Source organism: Oncorhynchus kisutch, linkage group LG18 (genome assembly GCF_002021735.2).
Source record: "Oncorhynchus kisutch isolate 150728-3 linkage group LG18, Okis_V2, whole genome shotgun sequence".
Lineage (NCBI taxonomy): Eukaryota > Metazoa > Chordata > Actinopteri > Salmoniformes > Salmonidae > Oncorhynchus > Oncorhynchus kisutch.
The window spans coordinates 22,204,447-22,229,471 of NC_034191.2; the positions used below are offsets into that span (position 1 = coordinate 22,204,447).

At 44.0% G+C, this 25,025-nt stretch overlaps 1 protein-coding gene across 2 annotated transcripts in view; it reads left to right on the forward strand.

Annotated features, from left to right (window-relative positions):
- LOC109909224 (seizure protein 6 homolog) overlaps positions 1–22,499 on the forward strand; it is a 124,063-nt gene extending 101,564 nt beyond the window's left edge. The window contains exons 6-18 of one of the 2 annotated variants that reach the window (XM_031796268.1): positions 874–1,042; positions 2,057–2,223; positions 3,659–3,853; positions 4,170–4,308; positions 7,841–8,037; positions 8,786–8,980; positions 9,680–9,871; positions 17,732–17,926; positions 18,059–18,097; positions 18,288–18,396; positions 20,231–20,336; positions 20,800–20,808; positions 21,477–22,499. In XM_031796268.1, coding sequence (XP_031652128.1) covers positions 874–1,042; positions 2,057–2,223; positions 3,659–3,853; positions 4,170–4,308; positions 7,841–8,037; positions 8,786–8,980; positions 9,680–9,871; positions 17,732–17,926; positions 18,059–18,097; positions 18,288–18,396; positions 20,231–20,336; positions 20,800–20,808; positions 21,477–21,506 — 1,742 coding nt within the window. In that variant the 3' untranslated portion in view covers positions 21,507–22,499. The remainder of the gene's footprint in view (positions 1–873; positions 1,043–2,056; positions 2,224–3,658; positions 3,854–4,169; positions 4,309–7,840; positions 8,038–8,785; positions 8,981–9,679; positions 9,872–17,731; positions 17,927–18,058; positions 18,098–18,287; positions 18,397–20,230; positions 20,337–20,799; positions 20,809–21,476) is intronic. The other variant, XM_031796269.1, reaches the window with a different exon arrangement.
- The last annotated feature ends 2,526 nt before the right edge of the window (positions 22,500–25,025 follow it).

A 25,025-nucleotide genomic window follows, 5' to 3' on the forward strand; every position in this document is an offset into this window, starting at 1 on the left:
GTGTGTGTGTGTGTGTGTGTGTGTGTGTGTGTGTGTGTGTGTGTGTGCGTGCCTGCCTGCCCGCCCCAGACAGTGGTCCCACAGCATGGTGTCTGCAGGGTGTGATTACTGATGGCAGGGCAGAGTGCCACAGGGAAGGTTAGGGCTAAGGCTGCTGCTCTGCTTTAATTAAGCTTTGTGTCTACCTAGCTGACCTTCACCTCGTCTGTTGTGATACACTGATATCAATACCAGACCCACTCTCTCTTTTATTCCCTTTACACAAACTCAGAGCTTGCTCTTACTCAACACCTCCACTCATTGTGTTCTCGTGGTTTATCTCTAGCCATTGTTTCCAAAGGTGTTCTTTGTTGTTGCACATTCTGTTTGACTGGGATTTTAAGCAAATGTTTTTCCCCAGACTAAAATACCTCTCTCTACTTCTTCTTCCTCCTCCAATTCCATCCTCCTTTTCTCCTCTCCTCCCATCTTCCTCCTTATCTCCTCCTCCTCCCGTCCTCCTTCTCTCCTCCTCCTTCTCGCCTCTCCTCCCATCCTCCTTCTCTCCTCCTCCCACCATCTTCCTGCACTCCTCTCCTCCCATCCTCCTTCTCTCCTCATCCTCCTTCTCTCCTCCTCCTCCCCCATCTTCCTTCACTCCTCTCCTCCCATCCTCCTTCTCTCCTCTCCTCCCATCTTCCTTCACTCCTCTTCTCCCATCCTTTCCTCCTTCTCTCCATCCCATCCTCATTCTCTCCTCCTCCTCCCATCTTCTTTCTCTCCTCCTCCCATCTTCTTTCTCTCCTCCTCCCATCTTCTTTCTCTCCACTTCCCATCTTCTTTCTCTCCTCTCCTCTCCTCCCATTCCTACTTCATTCTCCATGGGCATCCCAGCTGCTTGTGGTGGCATTGTCCGGAATGCCACGGTAGGACGCATTGTGTCACCCGGTTTCCCTAGCAACTACAGCAACAACCTGACATGCCATTGGCTGCTGGAGGCCCCAGAGGGACAGCGAGTGCACGTCCACTTTGAGAAGGTGGCCCTGGCAGAGGACGATGACAGGTGTGGTGTCAGTCAGGGCGTTTACTTCACTAGAGTGGTCAGCCAGACCTGGCTTCAAATAGTGTTAATTTTCTTCCAAATATTTTGACCTTGGGTGCCAGATGAGTGGGGTTTGCACTTAGAGGGCTATTCCATTGGTTGTATTGCACCAGGCTAACTCAATAAAGTACATCACTTTAAAATAAAGAAAATACTGTCTGAACCCAAGTCTGCTACAGTGTTCTGACCTTAGTGCTCTACTCCAGTACACTATCCACTTCTAAGTGTTCACTTGAGTTTAATAATCATTCAACAAGCAGCCAACAGAGTCCTACTGCTGGCTCTGTGACAGTTGGACATGATTCTCACTGCAGGCTCATGGTTCTGTTGTCACACATGTCATATTACCAGTCCATTCCTCTGCTACACTTCAGGGCATCGCCTCATCATCTGAGATTGAGATTCAGTGGAACATCTGTGTCTCTGTGTCAGAATGCAAATCCAATTTTGAGAAAATGGTGAGAGAGGAAAGGAGAAAGAGAGAGAGAGAGAAATACTGAAATAATCGGATACATTTCACTTCAATCACCTTCCTACTTTGTTTTTTGACTGTCTATTCATGTTCCTTATTGGAGTCTTAATGCTCTATGACTGCATCTATAAGCTGTTGTGAATGTTTGTAAGGCAATATAACACTTCACAAGAAGGTGCTTCAAGTGAATGAAGGACACACATATTTGAGTTAAGATAATGTTTTTATGAGCGGTAGCAGCTGTGTCTGGTTACAATAACAAATATGCTTTTAATCAGGTCAGTAGGCTAGCTGCTCAACTGTACTGAAGGATATCATTGGCCATTTGTGCAGAACCGTCCAGCCCAATGCTTTAATACTGTATAATTTTCCTTCCTGTTGCGTCATCTCATTAGGGGCTTCCGTCCAGGTAGCTGAGTTAACTCTGAAAATGTGCCCACAATGCATATTACAAAGTCTTAGAAATCCAACCAGGTACTAATGTGTTTTAATTTCTCTTTCAGGCTTCTGATAAAAAATGGGAAGAACATTGACTCTCCTCCGATGTATGACTCATATGAGGTAGAGTACCTGCCCAACGAGGGCCTGGTGAGCACCTCCAGACCCCTCTTCATAGAGCTCACCACTGATGGAACAGGCACCTCCACCGGCATCGCCATCAGATACCAAGGTAGACACATCCCCATGGGAGCTAACGCAACTCTTCAGGTCTCGGTTACACCTGACCCCCCTTTGACCTTCTCCATCTCACAGAGACACTTCCAGGTCATGGCACCAATGTTTCTAACTGGGTTAGAACCAACGTTCACTTTAAACTGCGTCCGTGCACTCCCACGCTCTTCCTCCACGACTGCCACGCAGAAGAAACACCATATTGCGCAAAGACGCAAGAGATTGAACTTCATTGAGTTTGCAATATATAGATCAATGTTTTTTTCTGTGATCGAATCAACATTATATCAGCCCCAAAAGAAATCTAACTTTACAAGATTGAGTCTGTGATTTTGTTATAGACAGAGTCAGGGCGCAACGGAGTAAAATACTATTGGCGGGGGTAGCCCACGAGTGGACTTTCAGTCAACCACGTGTGAAAACGCTTTTCAGATCAGTTTAAGATCAGAGTCTCATGTGTGCACATTTGTAGATATTCTTTGCTAGTTATTGAGTTATTAGCCCAGTTATAGATAAGTATAGGTCAGCAATGGGGAGTTACTGATTAAGAGATTCCTGCAAGAGCACAAAACATGTCGTCTACATTTCAAGCTGGTTTTGAAAAGCCAGTCAGGTAAAACGCTTATGTCTTAATTAATTGAAGGGGCAGTGTTGTATTTTGAGACATGCAGATACATGTTGAGATATGCAAATAAACCAATAGGCAGAGGGGTAGTCTACAGTGTCTAATTCTCTGTATGGTTCTCTGTATGGAGCTAAAACCTGTTGTTTATGAAGCACATCATGCCCTGCAGACTAGTATAACCAAAAGACACTGCCTCAGGCCCTCTCCTCATCTTTCCCTCCTCTAAAGAATTGGAATGGAAAGAAGTCAAACATAAGAATCAATTAAAGTCCTCTGCTCTCACTAGTTTAGCTACGAACTCTCAAATGCTTTATTGTTCTCCATGCTCATGCCCAGTCATCCTCTCTACGTGTGGCAACTCATTCTTATAGGTGCCTTTTCAAAGGGCTGTTCAGAGCTTGGAGTCAGAGCCACATCACAGGTCCTGGAGTCATTATCCAATCAGATCAATTTAATCTGATTAGGGCTTCAATTTACTGTAGCAAATGGGATTACGCTGTGAGAGAGCAGCGCTGCTTATTCTAATGGGCCGCGTGTGGGTTGTCTTCAACAGCATTACCCTCATCAATCTGACACAGGGTGGAACTGATTTAATAGTGCTCCCCTCACCCTGATTTGAACCATTACATGTCAGTCAGTGGGTTGACGCAACAGACCTCCAATAAAATTAACCTCTGGGTCTGCTCCGTCCCTGATAGGAGGCGAGCTAACGGGCAAAGTCAATGGCCCACTGCATGGCAGACATGGGGCTCAGTGTCACAGTCTGGCCTTTTTTCTGTGACTGATCCACATATCCTCTCCTTCATAGCGTTTGCAGTGGGCCACTGCTATGAGCCGTTCGTCAAGTACGGTAACTTCACCAGTAATGACAGCACGTGGGCAGTGGGGACCGTGGTAGAGTTCACCTGTGACCCTGGCTACACCCTGGAGCAGGGCTCTGTCATCATTGAGTGCATGGACCACAACAACCCCCAGTGGAACGAGACTGAGCCTGCCTGCAGAGGTATGCTGTGTGTTTTTGATCTGTGTAGGAAATGAGCTGTATGATATTGTTGAACAGAGTATTTTTGCTTAATCTCTGTGTGTGTGTGTGTGTGTGTGTGTGTGTGTGTGTGTGTGTGTGTGTGTGTGTGTGTGTGTGTGTGTGTGTGTGTGTGTGTGTGTGTGTGTGTGTGTGTGTGTGTGTGTGTGTGTGTGTGTGTGTGTGTGTGTGTGTGTGTGTGTGTGTGTGTCTGTGTGTGTCTGTGTGTGTGTGTGTGTGTGTGTGTGTGTGTGTGTGTGTGTGTGTGTGTGTGTGTGTGTGTGTGTGTGTGTTACAGCTGTATGCAGTGGAGAGATGACTGACTCTGCTGGAGTGGTCCTGTCTCCTAACTGGCCAGAGGCCTACGATAGCGGCCAGGACTGCATCTGGGGGATTCACGTGGAGGAGGACAGGAGGATCATGCTAGACATCCAAGTGTACGTATCTTAACTATCTCTTACGTTCTTCACTACAGATTCTCCTGAACATAAGATATAACACGTTATACAGATGCAGAATGAATGATGTTAGCTATGGGAACCCTTTTAGTAACATCCTGGCGTTCCCCTCCCCATAGCAGTTCAAGTGGAGGACGCCCCACCACAGAGTAGCTCTAACCTTTCTAAGAATCTTCACCCGCGCATGAGCTCTGCAGCACGTCTCTGCACTCAGATCATTAGGAGAAGCTTTACAGCTGATGTACACACACAGGCCTGACTTCAAACAGAAACTGCCAGTGCAAAGAACTACCCCATTGTGACTGGTTAAACAAATGAAAGAGAAAAGGGCTGAAGATAAAATAATATCTTGCTCTTGGATGGGACACATAAGTACCAGCAGACAAAGGTTAATTACCAACTGGAGCAGAAACGAATTATTTAACGGGGTTCGGACAGAGGTGGTGTGTGTTCTGCTGAATCAGATAGGTTGAGTTGAGCAGAGCAGGGGAGAGGAGTGAGTGTTTTCCGTGATAGTGATGTCAGGTGAAGGCTGGGAACAGAAGACCCTGCTGTGTCAGACCCTGATAGATTAACCATGCGTACAATCATTTGGCTTCCTTAATTAAGAACTGGCTCATTTGCATATGTTGTCTCTCTTGCTCTTCTCTCTCTCTTCGGAACGCCTCAGCTGTGGTTGTACATTCTGAAGCATTGTAATAAATGGCATCCCCCATGTTTGGTACAAGAAGCTGTCAACATAATTAATTTCCTATTCATATAGAGGGGAAGCGATTTGGGCAGATAGGACTTTCAGGGACAACGGTGAAGCGCGTTCAGCTCAACCTCGGAGCGTTGATGAGAATTCAGCTTGAGTGTGCATGTGAGTGAGACAGAGAGATCATCTACAGGATTTCCACGCCATTTCCTTCAGTTTTGATGTGAACATCAATATCAGCATATGCTGAACAAGGAGAAATATGAGAACCTAACATCTGAAATCTCAGTTTAAAGGCATCACTCAAACCACTGTTATCCTTCACTACATCCTCAGGGATCCTCTGATCATAGCGATGAAACCAGTGCTGCACAAGGTGATAATCTGAACACACAGACTCTCGTGCCATGAACTCGCATGTTCCATGTCTGATGCCTCCCTCCTGGCCCACTAGTCACACAATTGCATGGTGTGCCTTTCCTAAAGCTCGTTACCAGGGTTTAGGAACACTTTATCACGGTAATGAGAACAATCTCATTCCTCTATAATCATTCATCACGGCCCAGTGTCCTGTTCACCACTCCCACAATCACACAGGACCAGGGGCCCTAATGACGGCTGGGACACTCATTCAAGGGCCCTTCTAATGACGACTGGTTCATCCCAACCAACCAGGAGGGCTAGCTAGGTGCCTGTTAAGGGCTCAGGTGCAGGAGGAGGGGCTGTGAACGACATGCAGGTGTGGAGGATGGTACACCTGGGGTGTAGTTCAGCAGCCTAAGTTCAGATGCTCCAAATGTTGACGAAGTGCTCCAACGCCTAAATAGTGTTTAGGAGTGTATGGGAATGGGATTTAGCTTTGTCTCTGCCTTGAAGATGATCAGAAATACACAAACACCCATGCATATGACTTTTGGCAGTTCTAGTTCATGTAAATAATTTGTACACATGCATGCATACGTTCACGTACATACCAATATACACACACTGTATATACCACCGCAGTAGTCCTATGGCGTTAATAAGGGAGGAAATAGTTTGCAAGTCAAATATGATGTGAAAGACAGACAGTGATTTTGGTAGTTTCCATTTTGGCTTCCATTATAGTGTACTTTGCCTTTGGTGAGAATTTAGTGAGAAGAGCGACAGGATATTTCATTCATTGATGCATCAAATATTAGTTATAGCACTTATACCTTGATTAGGTTTGTCTCCCAGGGCTGGAAGTTGGCAGGAGAGCTCATTGACTTATTTCATCACTAGTATCACTGATAACTGTGTTGACTCTGAGCCTGCTTGTCTGGATATGTTAGCCTAGTTGAGGTGGAGTGAAGGGCAGTGGATCTGGATCCCTGTCCAGTCAAGATCTCACAAGCCAGAGAGGAGTGGATTAGAAATGGGATATTCCATCAGAACATTCATTCAGGTTAGTCTGTGAGAATTAAGAGGTGCAGGGGTGAGATGAAAGGAGAAGATTCTAATGATCATTGAGCAGCCATCATGACTCACAAATGACTGCGTTTAATCGAATTGTGATTTGTATTGAGGGGTATTAATTTTGCTCAAACTAGCTAGAAAAGGGCAGGTGGTATTTATATTTTACTTGTCCTGGACATGAATGTCAAGTTCTCTCAGAGGTGGAGAATAGAGAATGCCATTGCAGATGAGGAGTTGTCTGAGATAATGCATTCTGAAGGAACATGGTGGCAGGCAGCTGGGCCTGTGGGCTGAGTCAATCTGTGCCTGTGTTTAAATTACACTAAACCAAATCACTGCCACACAATAGAAAGCATGATTAATTTTCGCTGCAGATACGGCAGCACAGCTATGCAAAGGCTTGTTTAACTTCATCACAACAAATTTAATGCAAGCTGATACAATTTCTCAATCTGTCCCGCTCTGTTGAGGTGAGATGCATTTTCAGGTGTCAATTAATTACTGCAGGTTTAGCATTTTCTGGAGGGGTAATGCAGATGCATCAGCAGAAAATACCTACTGGGCACACACACTGGTTGAATCAATGTTGTTTCTACATCATTTCAATGAAATTAAGTTGAACCAAAGTGGAATAGACGTTGAATTCAAGTCTGTGCCCAGTGGGTAGGCTAAGCTGTACTGACATTTAATTAGTCTGATACACCTGATCTTTGCCAAGTCGTATGTGCATCATATATTTGATGTCTTGATTCTTAACTCAGTTTACAGAGTGCAAACAGGTCGATGAGATTGAGACATTTTTACACTCTCTCTGTTGTTCATGTCATACAATACACTACTGATACACGACTGTATTACAGAACCAAATCTCTTTATCGTTCAAATCTTTCTGTTTTTTTTTCTTCTGTTAGGCTCCAAAGTGATTAATAGTCCAATTGCTTGCGTTGTAATGAGTTTTATCAGGAGCCACTTGTGATTAATTTGAGACAGGAAAGAGTAACAGGTCACTTCCCGATTCTGGCGGAGTGTGATTTCCTCCCTACTTTACACCCTGTCCTGGTTCTTAAGCAGAGGGCTCTGTCTCAGGTGACACATTTAAAACAGGAGATTTTTTTTGAAAGTGATAAATTACCACATGGTTTTGTCACTTTCTTTTCAGTAGAGCTGTGGTGCTCCAAAGTAAATGGAACATTTAAACGGAGCGTCTCAAAGCAACAAACGTATTTTAGTGAGGATGCTTTCACGTTTTTAAAACAGATACAGAAAACAATGACAAAGAAACTATATGACAAATGAGCTAGTAATGTGAGGGTGTGCATGAAAAACAATTCATTGTGCACGGTGAATATATATTTTCCTTCTGTCTTTGTGCTCCAGCCTCAACATAGGGAAGAACGATCTGCTGACGTTCTATGATGGAGATGACCTGACTGCTACGGTGCTGGGTCAGTATGGTGGCTCACGGCCACACTTCAAACTCTACACCTCCATGGCCGACGTCACCATCCAGTTCCAGTCTGACCCGGCCACCAACATCTACGGCTACGGCAACGGCTTTGTGGTGCACTTCTTTGGTAAGACTCCGGAGTGAGTTAGGAGAGAGTGTGAACATAATTAAAGAGTTAAAGAGACAGAAGGGCAGTGAAGAGGGGAGACGAGTAAGGAGGAGGAGAGTTCTACAGGGTTCAGGAGGAGGAGACTCTCTTAAACATAAAAAGGAAGGGGCCCCTTCCATCAGCACGGTCGTCACGACACCGGAGCGGAGCCAACCCATAAAGCAGACATCTGATAAGACGTAATGAATTCCATGTAGAGAGAGGGAGAAAGAGGAGGCAGCAGAATACTGATGACTGGGAGAGAGAAGAGTGAGTGAAAGAGAGAAGCGAGAGAGGGACAAAGGGAAGGCAGAGAGAGAGAGAGAGAAAAGGCAGAGAGAGAGAGAGATTTATAGTCTGTTCATGCCTCTGACAGAGATGGAAAGCAAGGCCCAGCCAAGTGGTGCAGCTGTCTGGTATTGTGCCCGTCAGAGACCCAAACACAATTACTGCGTGTGTTTGTCCACATTAGCCTCGTCTGCAGGGTGCCCTGCCCTCTCTGGCTTCTGCTGTGGCTAGAACGGGCCCCGCCAGGCTGCCTGGCATCCTATTGCATGGCACTTGTCACACTAGATTGAAATTCCTACAAAATGGATGTCCTGTATTGTGTTTGTCCTGAGGTTCATTCATTTGAATGCAAAACCACACCACTCAAGCTCTGTGTGTTCTGTGAAGTCAGTGCCTTTTTCTCTGGCTTCCTTTCTCTCTCCCTCGTTCATGGATACAGAGGTGCCTCGTAACGACACGTGTCCAGAGCTCCCAGAGATCACCAACGGCTGGAAGAGCACCTCCCACCCTGAGCTGGTCCATGGCACGGTGGTCACCTACCAGTGCTACCCAGGTTTCCAGCTGGTGGGTACAGAGCTACTCATGTGCCAGTGGGACCTGACCTGGAGTGGAGACCTGCCCAGCTGTGAGAGAGGTGACTACCACACACACACACACCCGCATACACTGGCACACAGAAGGTGCATTTTAGGTGTGAGAAGCAGTTTCAGTTAAGGACAGGCTAAAGCAGAGGCTGATGGGTAAAAGCATTCACTGCTTTTCTGACAACACAACCCTTTTTCTGTATAGACCAACGTATCAGTGAGGTGAGTAGGCTTTGTGTTCCAGCTCCTCCACACATTACTCCTGTTCTATCCAGACAACCTGGATGCTGCGGAGTAGAGACAGGATAGTGTGACAAAGTCCTTGGTCTTGGTCACGTCCCACACAGTGACAGGCACGGCATCACTGACCGGTAACAAGAGACTCATTTGGACGTCTGTCACGTGAACATTATTACCATACTGACCCTTATCCTACTAGACCCAGGATTGGGTTCATGGTTTGATGTTGTGTGGGACTGAGACACAGAGATAATCTCTTTATTTTCCAGCTCGGTGGGTTTGTGTCTGCAGGCTTTAATTAGAAAAAGGCCCAGGCACCACTCTGGCCCCATTGGTTAACCACAAATAAGCATTGACAACTGCTAATGATTTAAAAAAAATAACTAATTGTATTCCCTGCACATGAGTAAAACTCAGTTTTTTTCTGTGTGTGTGTGTGTGTGTGTGTGTGTGCGTGTGTGTGTCTGTGTCTGTGTATGTGTCTGTGTCTGTGTCTGTGTGTGTGTCAGTGCTGTCGTGTACAGACCCAGGTAATGTGGAGCACAGTCGCAGGGTGATGTCCAGCCCGCGTTTCACTGTAGGCTCCACCATCCAATACATCTGTAACAAGGGCTACACCCTCTCTGGAAACAGCCTGCTCTCCTGCTACAACCATGGTTCCTCTGGACCTAAATGGAGCGAGAGGCTACCCAAATGTGACTGTACGTACCCCCTGGGCTTCAGCCTGCTAAAACATCTCCATACACACTTCCCAGCAAGCACATGGTTCCTTGGACATTGTGCGTATATTCGTTTTTGGTTTCCCATTGGTTCTGGGAACAAAGCTGGTAAAACTGATTTTTTTTTAAACGTTCTGAGAACGGAAGTGAAAATTTCACCTGTCCTGGGAACATACATTTTTAGTTTGCAGGGAGGTTCTAAGAACGTTTTGCTACATTTCCCTGAATGTTTTCCTTGAAGATTTATTTCTGTTCTGAGAACAGAAATTATAGGTTATTTGAAGGTAATTTAACAACATTATGAGAATAGATTTCAATAAGACGTTTAATAACACAACTGGCTTAGTTTGGGTTAACCGTTTAACTCCAAGAAGATATAGGATTTGTTTAGGGAGTGATTGTTATTTATAATAAGGGTTACATGGAGAAAATCTGACTTCTCTGAATTAAAAATGGATGACCCACCCTTCGGCAAAATATATTTGACCTAAACCCTCACTGAACTCTTGAAAAAACAAAACAAGTGACCCTCTTCTACAACCAAAATAATAATTAAAACAAAGTGGATAGCAGAGGACTGTCTACTGTTTACCCTCACTTCCTGGACTGAGCAAAGCCTTAGATATGCAGTTTTACAAACTGTTCTTCATCCTGTAAACAGTAGATGGCAACGCAGAAATTTTGATAACGCACAGGGATGCGGGCTAAAAGGTCATGGGTTCGCAGACCACCATGGACAAGAGTAGGGTTAGAAAGATCTTATATATAGTAAAACCATTGCATGAGTCTATCATCGTATTTGCAGGTCTGAGAAAAAAATGGCCTTTTATAAACATGTCTTGCAATTCTACGTAATTTTACCCATTAGCAGAATCTTTTTTTAATACCACACAAATGACCGAAATGAAAGGCTAAGAATGGACAGAGAAATAGGGCTATGTGTTCACCTTATCATATTTCTCCAATGCCAAATCAGTGTGTCTTGTTTGCAAATAATAGGCTACTTTCATAATTTAGGCCTACCATTCCACCCCAGACAGAGTAGACCTACCATTCCACCCCAGACAGAGTAGTCCTACCATTCCAACCCAGACAGAGTAGACCTACCATTCCACCCCAGACAGAGTAGACCTACCATTCCACCCCAGACAGAGTAGTCCTACCATTCCAACCCAGACAGAGTAGACCTACCATTCCACCCCAGACAGAGTAGACCTACCATTCCACCCCAGACAGAGTAGTCCTACCATTCCATCCCAGACAGAGTAGACCTACCATTCCACCACAGACAGAGTAGTCCTACCATTCCACCCCAGACAGAGTAGTCCTACCATTCCACCCCAGACAGAGTAGACCTACCATTCCACCCCAGACAGAGTAGTCCTACCATTCCACCCCAGACAGAGTAGTCCTACCATTCCACCCCAGACAGAGTAGTCCTACCATTCCACCCCAGACAGAGTAGACGTACCATTCCACCCCAGACAGAGTAGTCCTAACATTCCACCCCAGACAGAGTAGACGTACCATTCCACCCCAGACAGAGTAGACCTACCATTCCACCCCAGACAGAGTAGACCTACCATTCCACCCCAGACAGAGTAGTCCTAACATTCCACCCCAGACAGAGTAGACGTACCATTCCACCCCAGACAGAGTAGACCTACCATTCCACCCCAGACAGGGTAGTCCTACCATTCCACCCCAGACAGAGTAGACCTACCATTCCACCCCAGACAGAGTAGACCTACCATTCCACCCCAGACAGAGTAGACGTACCATTCCACCCCAGACAGAGTAGACCTACCATTCCACCCCAGACAGAGTAGTCGTACCATTCCACCCCAGACAGAGTAGACCTACCATTCCACCCCAGACAGAGTAGACCTACCATTCCACCCCAGACAGAGTAGTCCTACCATTCCACCCCAGACAGAGTAGACGTACCATTCCACCCCAGACAGAGTAGACCTACCATTCCACCCCAGACAGAGTAGTCCTACCATTCCACCCCAGACAGAGTAGATGTACCATTCCACCCCAGACAGAGTAGACCTACCATTCCACCCCAGACAGAGTAGACGTACCATTACACCCCAGACAGAGTAGACCTACCATTCCACCCCAGACAGAGTAGACCTACCATTCCACCCCAGACAGAGTAGTCCTACCATTCCACCCCAGACAGAGTAGACGTACCATTCCACCCCAGACAGAGTAGACCTACCATTCCACCCCAGACAGAGTAGTCCTACCATTCCACCCCAGACAGAGTAGTCCTACCATTCCACCCCAGACAGAGTAGTCCTACCATTCCACCCCAGACAGAGTAGTCCTACCATTCCACCCCAGACAGAGTAGTCCTACCATTCCACCCCAGACAGAGTAGTCCTACCATTCCACCCCAGACAGAGTAGTCCTACCATTCCACCCCAGACAGAGTAGACCTACCATTCCACCCCAGACAGAGTAGTCCTACCATTCCACCCCAGACAGAGTAGACCTACCATTCCACCCCAGACAGAGTAGATGTACCATTCCACCCCAGACAGAGTAGACCTACCATTCCACCCCAGACAGAGTAGACCTACCATTCCACCCCAGACAGAGTAGTCCTACCATTCCACCCCAGACAGAGTAGTCCTACCATTCCACCCCAGACAGAGTAGACCTACCATTCCACCCCAGACAGAGTAGACGTACCATTCCACCCCAGACAGAGTAGACCTACCATTCCACCCCAGACAGAGTAGACCTACCATTCCACTCCAGACAGAGTAGACCTACCATTCCACCCCAGACAGAGTAGTCCTACCACTTCACCCCAGACAGAGTAGACCTACCATTCCACCCCAGACAGAGTAGTCCTACCATTTCACCCCAGACAGAGTAGACTTACCATTCCACCCCAGACAGAGTAGACCTACCATTCCACCCCAGACAGACTAGACCTACCATTCCACCCCAGACAGAGTAGTCCTACCATTCCACCCCAGACAGAGTAGATGTACCATTCCACCCCAGACAGAGTAGACCTACCATTCCACCCCAGACAGAGTAGTCCTACCATTCCACCCCAGACAGAGTAGACGTACCATTCCACCCCAGACAGAGTAGACCTACCATTCCACCCCAGACAGAGTAGACCTACCATTCCACCCCAGACAGACTAGACATACCATTCCACCCCAGACAGAGTAGTCCTACCATTCCACCCCAGACAGAGTAGTCCTACCATTCCACCCCAGACAGAGTAGTCCTACCATTCCACCCCAGACAGAGTAGTCCTACCATTCCACCCCAGACAGAGTAGACCTACCATTCCACCCCAGACAGAGTAGTCCTACCATTCCACCCCAGACAGAGTAGACCTACCATTCCACCCCAGACAGAGTAGTCCTACCATTCCACCCCAGACAGAGTAGACCTACCATTCCACCCCAGACAGAGTAGATGTACCATTCCACCCCAGACAGAGTAGACCTACCATTCCACCCCAGACAGAGTAGACCTACCATTCCACCCCAGACAGAGTAGTCCTACCATTCCACCCCAGACAGAGTAGACGTACCATTCCACCCCATACAGAGTAGACCTACCATTCCACCCCAGACAGAGTAGTCCTACCATTCCACCCCAGACAGAGTAGTCCTACCATTCCACCCCAGACAGAGTAGACTTACCATTCCACCCCAGACAGTGTAGACCTACCATTCCACTCTAGACAGAGTAGACCTACCATTCCACCCCAGACAGAGTAGACCTACCATTCCACCCCAGACAGAGTAGTCCTACCATTCCACCCCAGACAGAGTATACCTACCATTCCACCCCAGACAGAGTAGACGTACCATTCCACCCCAGACAGAGTAGACCTACCATTCCACCCCAGACAGAGTAGTCCTACCATTCCACCCCAGACAGAGTAGACCTACCATTTCACCCCAGACAGAGTAGACCTACCATTCCACCCCAGACAGAGTAGTCCTACCATTCCACCCCAGACAGAGTAGACCTACCATTCCACCCCAGACAGAGTAGACCTACCATTCCACCCCAGACAGAGTAGACCTACCATTCCACCCCAGACAGAGTAGACCTACCATTCCACCCCAGACAGAGTAGACCTACCATTCCACCCCAGACAGAGTAGACCTACCATTCCACCCCAGACAGAGTAGTCCTACCATTTCACCCCAGACAGAGTAGTCCTACCATTCCACCCCAGACAGAGTAGACCTACCATTCCACCCCAGACAGAGTAGACCTACCATTCCACCCCAGACAGAGTAGTCCTACCATTTCACCCCAGACAAAGTAGACCTACCATTCCACCCCAGACAGAGTAGTCCTACCATTTCACCCCAGACAGAGTAGACCTACCATTCCACCCCAGACAGAGTAGTCCTACCATTTCACCCCAGACAGAGTAGACCTACCATTCCACCCCAGACAGAGTAGTCCTACCATTTCACCCCAGACAGAGTAGACCTACCATTCCACCCCAGACAGAGTAGTCCTACCATTTCACCCCAGACAGAGTAGACCTACCATTCCACCCCAGACAGAGTAGTCCTACCATTTCACCCCAGACAGAGTAGAACTACCATTCCACCCCAGACAGAGTAGTCCTACCATTCCACCCCAGACAGAGTAGACCTACCGACACAGAAAAATGTAAGCTTTAACTGCTGGCTACTTGTCTTCCATGGCTTAACCCAACGAGAGAAGGTCACAAGTGTTTCCTTAAAAGCTGTCTGGGTTTAAACATATTCTATTGTACAGAAAGTGAATAGCTTAATCAATTGATAGTGACAGAATTAGATTACTTCCCAAGCAAAGTATAGTCTTTCCTGGGTATTTTGCAGCTTGTTTCGAGCATAAAGCATTGCTGACCAAAGCGCTGTTATAGAGACTTTATATAATCAGATCCCTTTTATTTTCTTCAAAATCTTCAACTAACAAGGGGTGGGCCTATGCTTTTTTTGCAAATTTCTTTAATAAAAATGTAGGCCTGTGGCATACCCTCTCAGTCTTGGTTTTAATTTAACAGCCCTTCACTGACACGGAGGTAGGCTACTTAAAGAGTGCATGGTAGGTGGAGGAATTGACCGACACGAAATAGCCTAATTGTCTGTCAAAGAAATAGGCTTCAACACAAAGCCCTCCTGTTGTTGGTGAAGTCTAATTAAAATGAGCTTTCCATTTCTGATTGATTGTGCCGCGGGTACTGCTTCAAGTTTCAGGACCACAATGTACGTTACGTGAATCTGGATTATTGTGAGGTCAATAACTCTCATAAATACATCATGGGCAAGAAACATTGTTTTTATTCAAATAAATTATAGTAGTAGCAAGCTATCAAACTTGACCCTCTGTCCTTCGCGCTCTGCTTCTCAAAATGAACAGAACATAGGCTATAGGCTAGTCTGTGCGCAAGATAGTGCATTTTTTGGGGACTAGGCCTAATCAGAAGAAGCCTTCGTCTCTCCTGAACTGTCACCATAGCCCTACACAACACAACACGTTTTTTGATCAGCAAGAGCAGAGCAGGGCTCAGGGGTGGAACATCCATTGTAGTGTGTAATGCAGCCTGGTTTTATTTACACCGTCCCAGCAGCTATCTTAGAAATATAACTTTGCTCTGTGCTTCTCCAAACATGCACTTCGTAGCCTATAGGCTATGGATCATTTGATTGAGACCACACTAAATAGCCTATAGGCACAATTTATATTGCATATATATATTGCACCAGCGGAAAATCAGAGATGAGGGGCGACATCGGGCACACATCGATTTTTATTTTTTTATTTCACCTTTATTTAATCCAGGTAGGCCAGTTGAGAATAAGTTCTCATTTACAACTATGACCTGACCAATATGGAGCAAAGTAGTGCGACACAAACAACAACACAGAGTTACACATGGAATAAACAAACGTACAGTCAACAACACCATATATAGCCTAATAAGCAGCTAATTCTACAACAATGAGACATATTGAAATTTCATGAATTACAAATTACATGAACCTTCCCTGGACTAGATTTAAAAAATACTAAACCCTCCCCTTGAGTGAAATTGAAAAAACATGACCCTCCCCCATTTCCCTCCAGGTAACCATTCTGTACATTTCGATCAGTCCCTTAGGCATTAATCATGAAAGCACATGTATTTTTTTATTGTGGCACGGTGTTGGTTAGATTTGAACCTATGATCTTCTGTTCTCAATCCATGGAATTAGTCCACTATGTCACTAGGATGGAGCTAGCATGTCATGTTTTTTTTTTACTCATTACAAGCTGTTCATTTTAGATTATTCAAACAGACTCCATTTTTTTCAAAAAGCACTTAATTAAAGGTGCAATATGCAGGAATCACTCCACCATTTCTTGGTTGCTAAAATTTGAATAGTTCTAATTCTAATCATTTCAGTATGTGACAAAACAAGCACTCAGAGTGTAGAGAATCACTGTACAATCTAAACCGCTGTGAGATACCTTTTCAATAACCAAAACTATTGTATTTTCAGCTGTTTGAAGCTGGTGTACAAAACTGAAAGTAAAAGATGCAAAAATGAAACGTTAGAATGAGAAGCATAGAAATACTGCACATAGAACTGATCTACTGCTTTTTAGACGTGCTTTCAATGGGAATGACAGATCTATAACTCACATTTCTATGTGAATTTGGTCAGGTAACCCAAAACGTGACATATTGTACCTTTAAAATTTGTTGTGCCCAATTAGTGGGCAGCCCAGCACACCTATCAAGATAGAGGATAGAGAGAGTTTTGTTGACTGACACTGAGAATGGAATGTATATGTTTTTAAATAAAATTCTTAGAGCTTTCTATGAACGTAACACATTTTTCTTCTGTTTTTTTATGGAAAGTTCTTAATGTTCTGAGAACATGACTTTGAACAGAATCATGAGAAAACCTGCAGAAAGCGATATGCTTAAGTACGGAAATTCCCATAGAAGAACGATGTTTCTTAAAACTGCGATATATAACTTTTTGGGAGCGACCTGACCAAATTCCCATAGAAATGGGAGATACATATGTCATTCTCATTAAAAGCAAGTCTAAGAAGCTGTAGATATGTTCTATGTGCTTTATTTCTATGCCCATTCTTGCATTTTTGTTTTTACTTTTGGTTTTGTACATCTGCTTCAAACAGTTGAAAATACAATAACTTTGGTTATTGAAAATATATTTCACACTGGTTTAGATGGTACAATGATTCTCTACACGATACAATGCTTGTTTTTTCACAGGAATTGAAATCAGGCAAACTATTATAACATTCGGAGAACATGACTTTAAATAGAACCATGAGGAAACCGGCACAAAACGTTATGCTGAAGTACTACAAGTCTCATAGAAAAACGTTGTTTCTTAGCAATTCTGAACCATTTGAGAGCATTACTTTAAATAGAACCATGAGGAAACCGGCACAAAACGTTATGCTGAAGTACTACAAGTCTCATAGAAAAACGTTGTTTCTTAGCAATTCTGAACATTTGAGAGCATTACTTTAAATAGAACCATGAGGAAACCTTACGCTGAAGTAGTACAATTTCCACCAGGGTTTCAGAAAGTTATGTGCTAGCTGGGTATCCTGCACCATTCACAGAATATTGTGGGAAGGTTGTATGCAAAATAACCATAGGACAACCACGCTTTCACCAAGCTCTAAGAAACATACGGTTCTCAGAACAAGCTGGATTGTCAGTGTGTCAAATTCATACAATATACCAAGAGTTTTACTAGCTGTTTACAGAAATACATTATATGATGTTGACTGTGTGTGTGTGTGTCCTGTCCACTCCTCTCTCAGCGGTGACCTATGAGCCTTGCAGGAACCCTGGCACCCCATCTTACAGCACCCAGATCGCAGAGAAGCCTCTCTACCAGGCCGGGGAGACACTGCGCTTCTCCTGCCTCAGAGGCCATGAGCTGCTGGGGGAGCCTGTCCTCCGCTGTGTCCCTGGACACCCTTCACAGTGGAGCAGCCTGCCCCCTGTCTGCGGAGGTAGGAACTGCAGACACATACTCCCCTGTGTGTGTAGTTCACTCTGGCATTGTTCACAGTAGTTCATGATGAACAATATATCTGTCTGTATATTTTAACATCTGTGTTCTGATGTTCTCCATTTCTTTACAGCCTCCTCAATGGAGTTTATGAATGAACGCAGGTTAGACGGTAAGTGCCGTCAAGTCTGCACAGTAATTGTTAGATCTTTCAAATTAAAACATCAAGTCAAGACCAAATTTTAAAAAACGAAATACAGTACTTCCCAGCAACTTCAAGTGTGTTACATTGAAGTGTGCCTCTTTAGGTTATCATACCAATTGAGTGTACCTGTTGATTCCTCTACCCCTCTGCTCACCAGCTGCCAGTGCAGACTACATCATGGAGCGAGCCAACATAGCTCTAACAGTCTTTATACCAGTGGCCCTCATCATGGTCTTCCTCATCGGGATCTACCTCTACTTCTCTAAGTAGGTCTTGTATTCCTACTTTATATAGATAAACAAAATACTTTGAAAGTATGAAAGCTATCATCATCCATAGTACCAAGTAGTCTATCCAGGGGTTGACTTGGACTGAAAATAGGTGCCGGTACAGATTTTGGTTGCCGATACTGTTTATATATAGGTGCAGGAGCTCAACAATAATTTTGAGCTCTAGCTGTAGAACATTTGAGGTGCTGGTATTCGGTGAGCTCCTGCCCAAGTCAAGCACTGAGTCTAACCAATAGCTATAGACCAGCTAGGTTCTGTAATAATGTTGTAAGTATACTATGCTGCCCTTGTGACACTACAGTGCCTTCGGAGAGTATTCAGACCCCTTGACTTTTTTCACATTTTGTTACGTTACAGCCTTATTCTAAAATGGATTAAATGTTTTTTTTCCCTCATCAAGCTACACACAATACCCCATAATGACAAAGCAAAAACAGGTTTTTAGAAATGTTTGATAATTCATTACAAATAAAATAAATATTTAGACCCTTTACTCAGTATTTTGTTGAAGAACCTTTGGCAGTAATTACAGCACAGAGTTTTCTTGGGTATGACACTACAAGCTTGGCACATCTGTATTTGGGGAGTTTCTCCCATTCTTCTCTGCAGATCCTCTCAAGCTCTGTCAGGTTGGATGGGGAGCTTTGCTGCACAGCTATTTTCAGGTCTCCAGAGACGTTAGCTCGGGTTCAAGTCCGGGTTCTGGCTGGGCCACTCAAGAACATTCAGAGACTTGTCCCAAAACCACTCCTGCGTTGTCTTGGCTGTGTGCTTAGGGTCGTTGTCCTGTTTGAATGTGAACCTTTGCCCCAGTCTGAGGTCCTGAGCGTTCTGGAGCAAGTTTTCATCAAGGATCTCTCTGTACTTGGCTCCATTCATCTTTTCCTTGATCCTGACTAGGCTCCCAGTCCCTGCCGCTGAAAACATCCCCACAACATGATGCTGCCACCACCATGCTTCACCGTAGGGATGGTGCCAGGTTTCCTCTAGACTTGACACTTGGCATTCAGGTCAAAGAGTACAATATTGGTTTCATCGAACCAGATAATCTTGTTCCTCATGGTCTAAGATGTCTTTACTGTAGGTGTCTTTTGGCAAACCCCAAGTAGGCTGTCATGTGCCTTTTACTGAGGAGTGGCTTCTGTTTGGCCACTCTATCATAAAAGCCTGATTGGTGGAGTGCTGCAGAGATGGCTGTCCTTCAGGAAGGTTCTCCCATCTCCACAGAGGAACTCTGTGGAGCTCTGTTAGAGTGACCATCAGGTTCTTGGTCACCTCCCTGACCAAGGTCCTTCTCCCCCGATTGCTCAGTTTGGCTGGGCGGTCAGCTCTAGGAAGAGTCTTGATGGTTCCAAACTTCTTCTATTTAAGATTGATGGCCACTGTGTTCTTGGGGACCTTCAATGCTGCATACATTTTTTTGGTACACTTTCCCAGATCTATGCCTTGACACAATCCTGTCTCTGAGCTCTACGGACAATTCCTTCGACCTCATGGCTTGGTTTTTGCTCTGACATGCACTGTCAACTGTGGGACCTTATATAGACAGGTGTTTGCCTTTCCAAATCATGTCCAATGAATTTAATTTACCACAGGTGGACTCCAATTAAGTTGTAGAAACATCTCAAGGATGATCAATGGAAACAGGAAGCCCCTGAGCTCAATTTAAAGTCTCATAGCAAATGGTCTGAATACTTATGTAAATGAGGTTTTATCCATTTTAGAATAAGGCTGTAACATAACAATATTTTGAAAAAGTCAAGGGGTCTGAGTTTTTTCTGAAGTCATTGCATGTGTGTGTGTTCTCTAGGGTTCAGGGGAAGCCTCTGTGTCTTCCCATGTCCACCTCCTTACCATATGACCACATCCCAGGAGAGTCCACCTTCGACAACTCCCTCTACAAAACAGAGACTATGGTATGTTCTGATATAGAGATATTCACTGGTTCTTTAAGATGCCTGTTGGAATTAGTAAGCCCCCCAAAAGGTTGAAATCAGACGCTGTCATCCGTGTCTGAGATGATGCACTTAACTCACCATCTGGTTTGCCATATTGCAGGTTCATTCTCCAAATCTAATTTACCGTTAGGTGATATAGAAATAGGTTTGAGGGGTGTAAAGCTATACTCCGTTCACCTTCAGTCATTGACAAGGGCCATTTCATTACACCTGATGCAAACAAAAGGTTTCCTAGTTCATTTGACAAAGCATAGCTTTATTTTTGTGCTATGACATTGTTCAGACATGGGTTCAAATAGTATTTGAAAGATGTCAAATATTTTACCCAGGTCTGATGCTTTCATGCTCATGCTTTCAGATAACTAACAATTGTCTCTCTGTCTGTTTGTTTCTCTATCCTTTCATGACTGCACTCCTGAAGAACAATGAGGTAGACCAAGTGCTAGGCTACAACCTGCTTATTTAGCCTCTACTCTGTCTGTCAGTCAGTCTTCATCAATTCCACATTCTGAACCTATTTCACACTGTGAGCTTATTGAACTAAAGCCCACAGTAGGTTGAGCACATTTAAATGGGTCAGAGGAGAGGTACAAACCTCTCAAATCAAATAAAAAATAGAGTCAAATTGGTCGCATACACAGTTTTACAGATGTTATCACAATTGCAGCAAAATGCTTATGTTTTTAGCTCCAACAATAATTATCAATATAATACAATACACACATAATCTAAAAGTTAAAAAGAAATATCAGAATGAGAAATGGAATATAAAAACATATACAGTATACTGTATGTATGTGAATGGTATGTATAGACAATGGTGTGTGTGTATAGACAATTTAAGGTCATTGTCCCCTCACTCAGGTGAAAATGTAAAAGCCTCACAGTTTGGTCTGACCTCTTCCAGACACTAAACGTATCCCTGTGAAATCCCTATCATAGTCTACAAACAGATGTCAGTTATCACATGGCTCATTCACAATAACAGGAATAGCCTTTGTGATCATAGTAGGAATATGATCTACTCTACTTCTGTCTCACTGTACCTTATTGTGTACAAGCTTGTACCTAATTCAGAACTATGTCCTCATTTCACAGGACACAAGAGAGTATGAGGTTTCCATCTAGAGGCACAACTACGTGTTTCAGCATTGACAGGTCTGGTCTCAAGATGGTTTGCCTTGTGGAAGTTTGTCTGCACTCCTCAGACCCCCCACCCCCTTCACACCTCACTCCGCTTGCCTCCACCACCTTTCCCTCTGTCTGCTGAACATGTCTCTGCCCAGCCCACATTGGCCATCACTGCAAAGACTGGAAAACATTATTCTTTTTGTAGAGCTTCAACAGCAATGGCCTAACAGCAGTGTTTGTACAGTTTTTATCCTGAGATGGTCAAACCCTAAAGACGTCAGTCCAATGTCAAACCTCACAAATGGGAAAGCTGAGTTTGTATCTAGTCCAAAAAATGGAATGTGTCAATACAACACAATATATTTGTCACACAGCTTGTAGGGAATTTTTATTTTGAGGCAAGGCACACCACAAAAGATCTAGATTGTTCAAGTGATGATTGGAGGGATATCATAATAACTTGGACTCTTAAACCTTTCAAATACAATGGACAATTTAAACATCTTTTCATTTTTTTGTACAATAGCTGCAAATTGTAAAGTTGACCCTCTCAAAAACATGTAAACACACCTCTTTTTTTATGCAACCTCCTATGATTAAAAACATCTGAATGTGCCTTAAAATGAAGGCCCTTATTAAGCAATGTTCATATCATGTATATTTCTGATACTGCATTGGTTCATCTGAGATTATTACATTGTTGATTTCATATGGATCATAAAATAGAAAAAATAGAAAATGTCCTTTAATTTCTTCTCAGACACAATTATATGTGTGTCTTCAACATGCTGATTGAAAGGTATTCATGAATGATATTGGATTGGCAAATCTCTGAAAAAGTCTATGGCAAAGTGTATATAAGTTCTAGTGCCATTAGTTTTGTGATGAAAACCAGGGAAGGTTAAAGCTAAAGAAGTCACTGTTGTGGATTGTGGATTCTTAAAAACTGATGCAATGTATTTGCCTAAAATAATATAGCTTATTCTACAGGAGAATGCATCACCATTCAAACTCTCTTTTTTATCATTGTCACTTGATAATATTTATTCACACAAACAGGTGTGATGACAATGATTATACTTCTATAATCTATTTTTGATTCATTGTATATACACTGATTAAGCCAGCTCATGAACAAAACGTCCTCAATAAAGTTATTATTCAGAAAAAAATTGACACACAATCTCATTAAATCATTTATTAAGGATTACTGGTTCACTTCGAGATGCATTTAGCCTTTTTGCCCTCTTAGTCGTTCATCTGAAATTGCCCTGATATGTACAGTATACATGAATAAAGAAGAGCTGAAGGAAGCAAGAATGTCCTTTGAAGAAGTGAAGAAAACCGCATAACACCACATACTGGAGGAATATTTTGTCAGATGACCCATGCTCCTCATTGAGTCAAAGTAAGTCAAGATTGTAGCTACCTCTGACAGTGTAGAGGTTTTGGGGTTGGAGGTGTAGCAGACTCATGTCCGGTGTAGTGTACTAGTTTGTAGTTCAGAGAGTAGCAGACTTACGGCCAGTGTAGCGGCGAAGTGGAGGTCTTCCCGTATAGGCTACATAAATGTATAAGGTTCGCCATACATTATCTTTATCCCTATAGTCTTATACACACCGTGGGTAAGATTACCAGTGTAGACAAGACCAACAACACGCACTGTGGTCTGGTACCATCTATAGTTAGGTAATTTATGTTAGAATAATAGTCTAACATGTTCTGATATAAGTAGACATGTATAACAGACAGCGATGGGGAATAAGTGGCGTAAATATATTCCGAACTGCTGGGGAAACTGTGACTCGCTATACTTGTGCCTCACACTTTTGTCTTGTCATGTAGTATCAGCACCATCTACTGGTCACCAAAAATACTGCAACCAGGGAGGGGTTTAACTGGCTTTTCCTCAACGTCATTTTTTGAAAGATTGACAATGAGTCAGGTCCGTAACAAATTATTGTTTTGGGAACAGAACCCTGTATAGAGATTAGATGTTTCCTGATCTGTGAGAAAAATAAGCAGAATGTTGTTGACCCAGTTTTATCTTGCTCCATCGTTTTCCTCTGCCCTGCCAGTGAACTTTCACTTCTAACCAAATATGGTAAGGAGAGGAAGCATCGATATAGATAGAACATTTGACAACAGAGCAGACACACTGGCACCCAGTCTACTAAAATGGGGGGACTGAACAAAAAAATGCTTATGGTAAAATATGCTGACAAATACTCCCCAAATAAGACAACATATTGTACAGTACTAGCTATCCTCATTCAAATTCAATCCAACTTTTTCGAGTAGCCTAACAGCAAAAATAACTTTGATTAGCACAACCAGCCACCAGATGGCGCCATTATTCATTTTACGGCGTTTACACTAATAATACTGCCATCAGGCGAAGTGTTGGGCAAAACTTTGATCTGACAGCGGTTCTAAACTGGTTTTGCCTGGGGACCCAAATTTGACAATTACAATTGAGTCGCGACCCATTATTATGGACTGTTGATGATAACATTTTATAATGTTGTATTGCAGCTGCCTTATTGGGAAGGTTTCATTTGCAAAATAGACTCTGTTCTCAATTATGGTATTAAAGAAAGTAATTAGGCTACACAGCCATATTAACTGAGAACACATGTATTATAAATTCAAGAGAATAAGCCATTTAATTAGGCGGTCGGTTCAGGAATGGGGTGTAATAAATGATCAGACTCCGAACATGACATCAAAACCAGTCCAATAATGTTAATGAGCAGTAACACATATTGTTAAACAAAAGTAACACATACCAGTCCTGTTCATTTATTGTGTGTGTGTGTGGCCTATCAGTGAGAAAGCTGGGGTGTTTCTTCAGTTAAATACGTTTATTGAAGTCTGTTTGATAGGGCAACTCGGAGGTCATGCTGGCTGTCCAGTTAGTTTCTGCTTTTAGTTTTCAGCATGGCCATAGCAGAGAAGCCACTTTCACACAGATAGGTAGTGCTGAAGGGTAGCATGATTCTGAATGCATGACAGGCGAGAGCAGGATACTCTCCCATTACGCTGCTCCAGAACTTTGTCAGTGTCATTTCCGGGTAGCGCATGCTCAGTCCGCGATCAAACGACAGCTCCACGAAAAGAGCCTATTCGTTGCTTGGCAACGTGACGCTTCCCATCTCAACTCGAAAGGGTCCCTTGTCCAGTCGTCTTGTCTCCTGTTCTCCTCCGGGAAAGAGTCGCAAAACTTTCCGAGCAGTTTGACAAGATGCTGTTTAACGTTTTTTTCTCAGTGTGTCGCTGTGCGCTTTGTTGATCATTTTCTGAATTTCGAAATCAGCATTGGGAAACATGTCAGTCCTCCAGTTAGAAACATTATTGTATTGGTCAGTGAGGGAGTGCAGCGCGAAAACCCTCAGTCCGAACGTCGCTAGGCATTTCACAACAGCGACCCCAACTGCACGTGTAAAGTCACCAACAATAATCGGTGCGGTGATATCCTTTCAAAATAAAAGTTTCGGTGCAGCAGTTGCTTTTCAA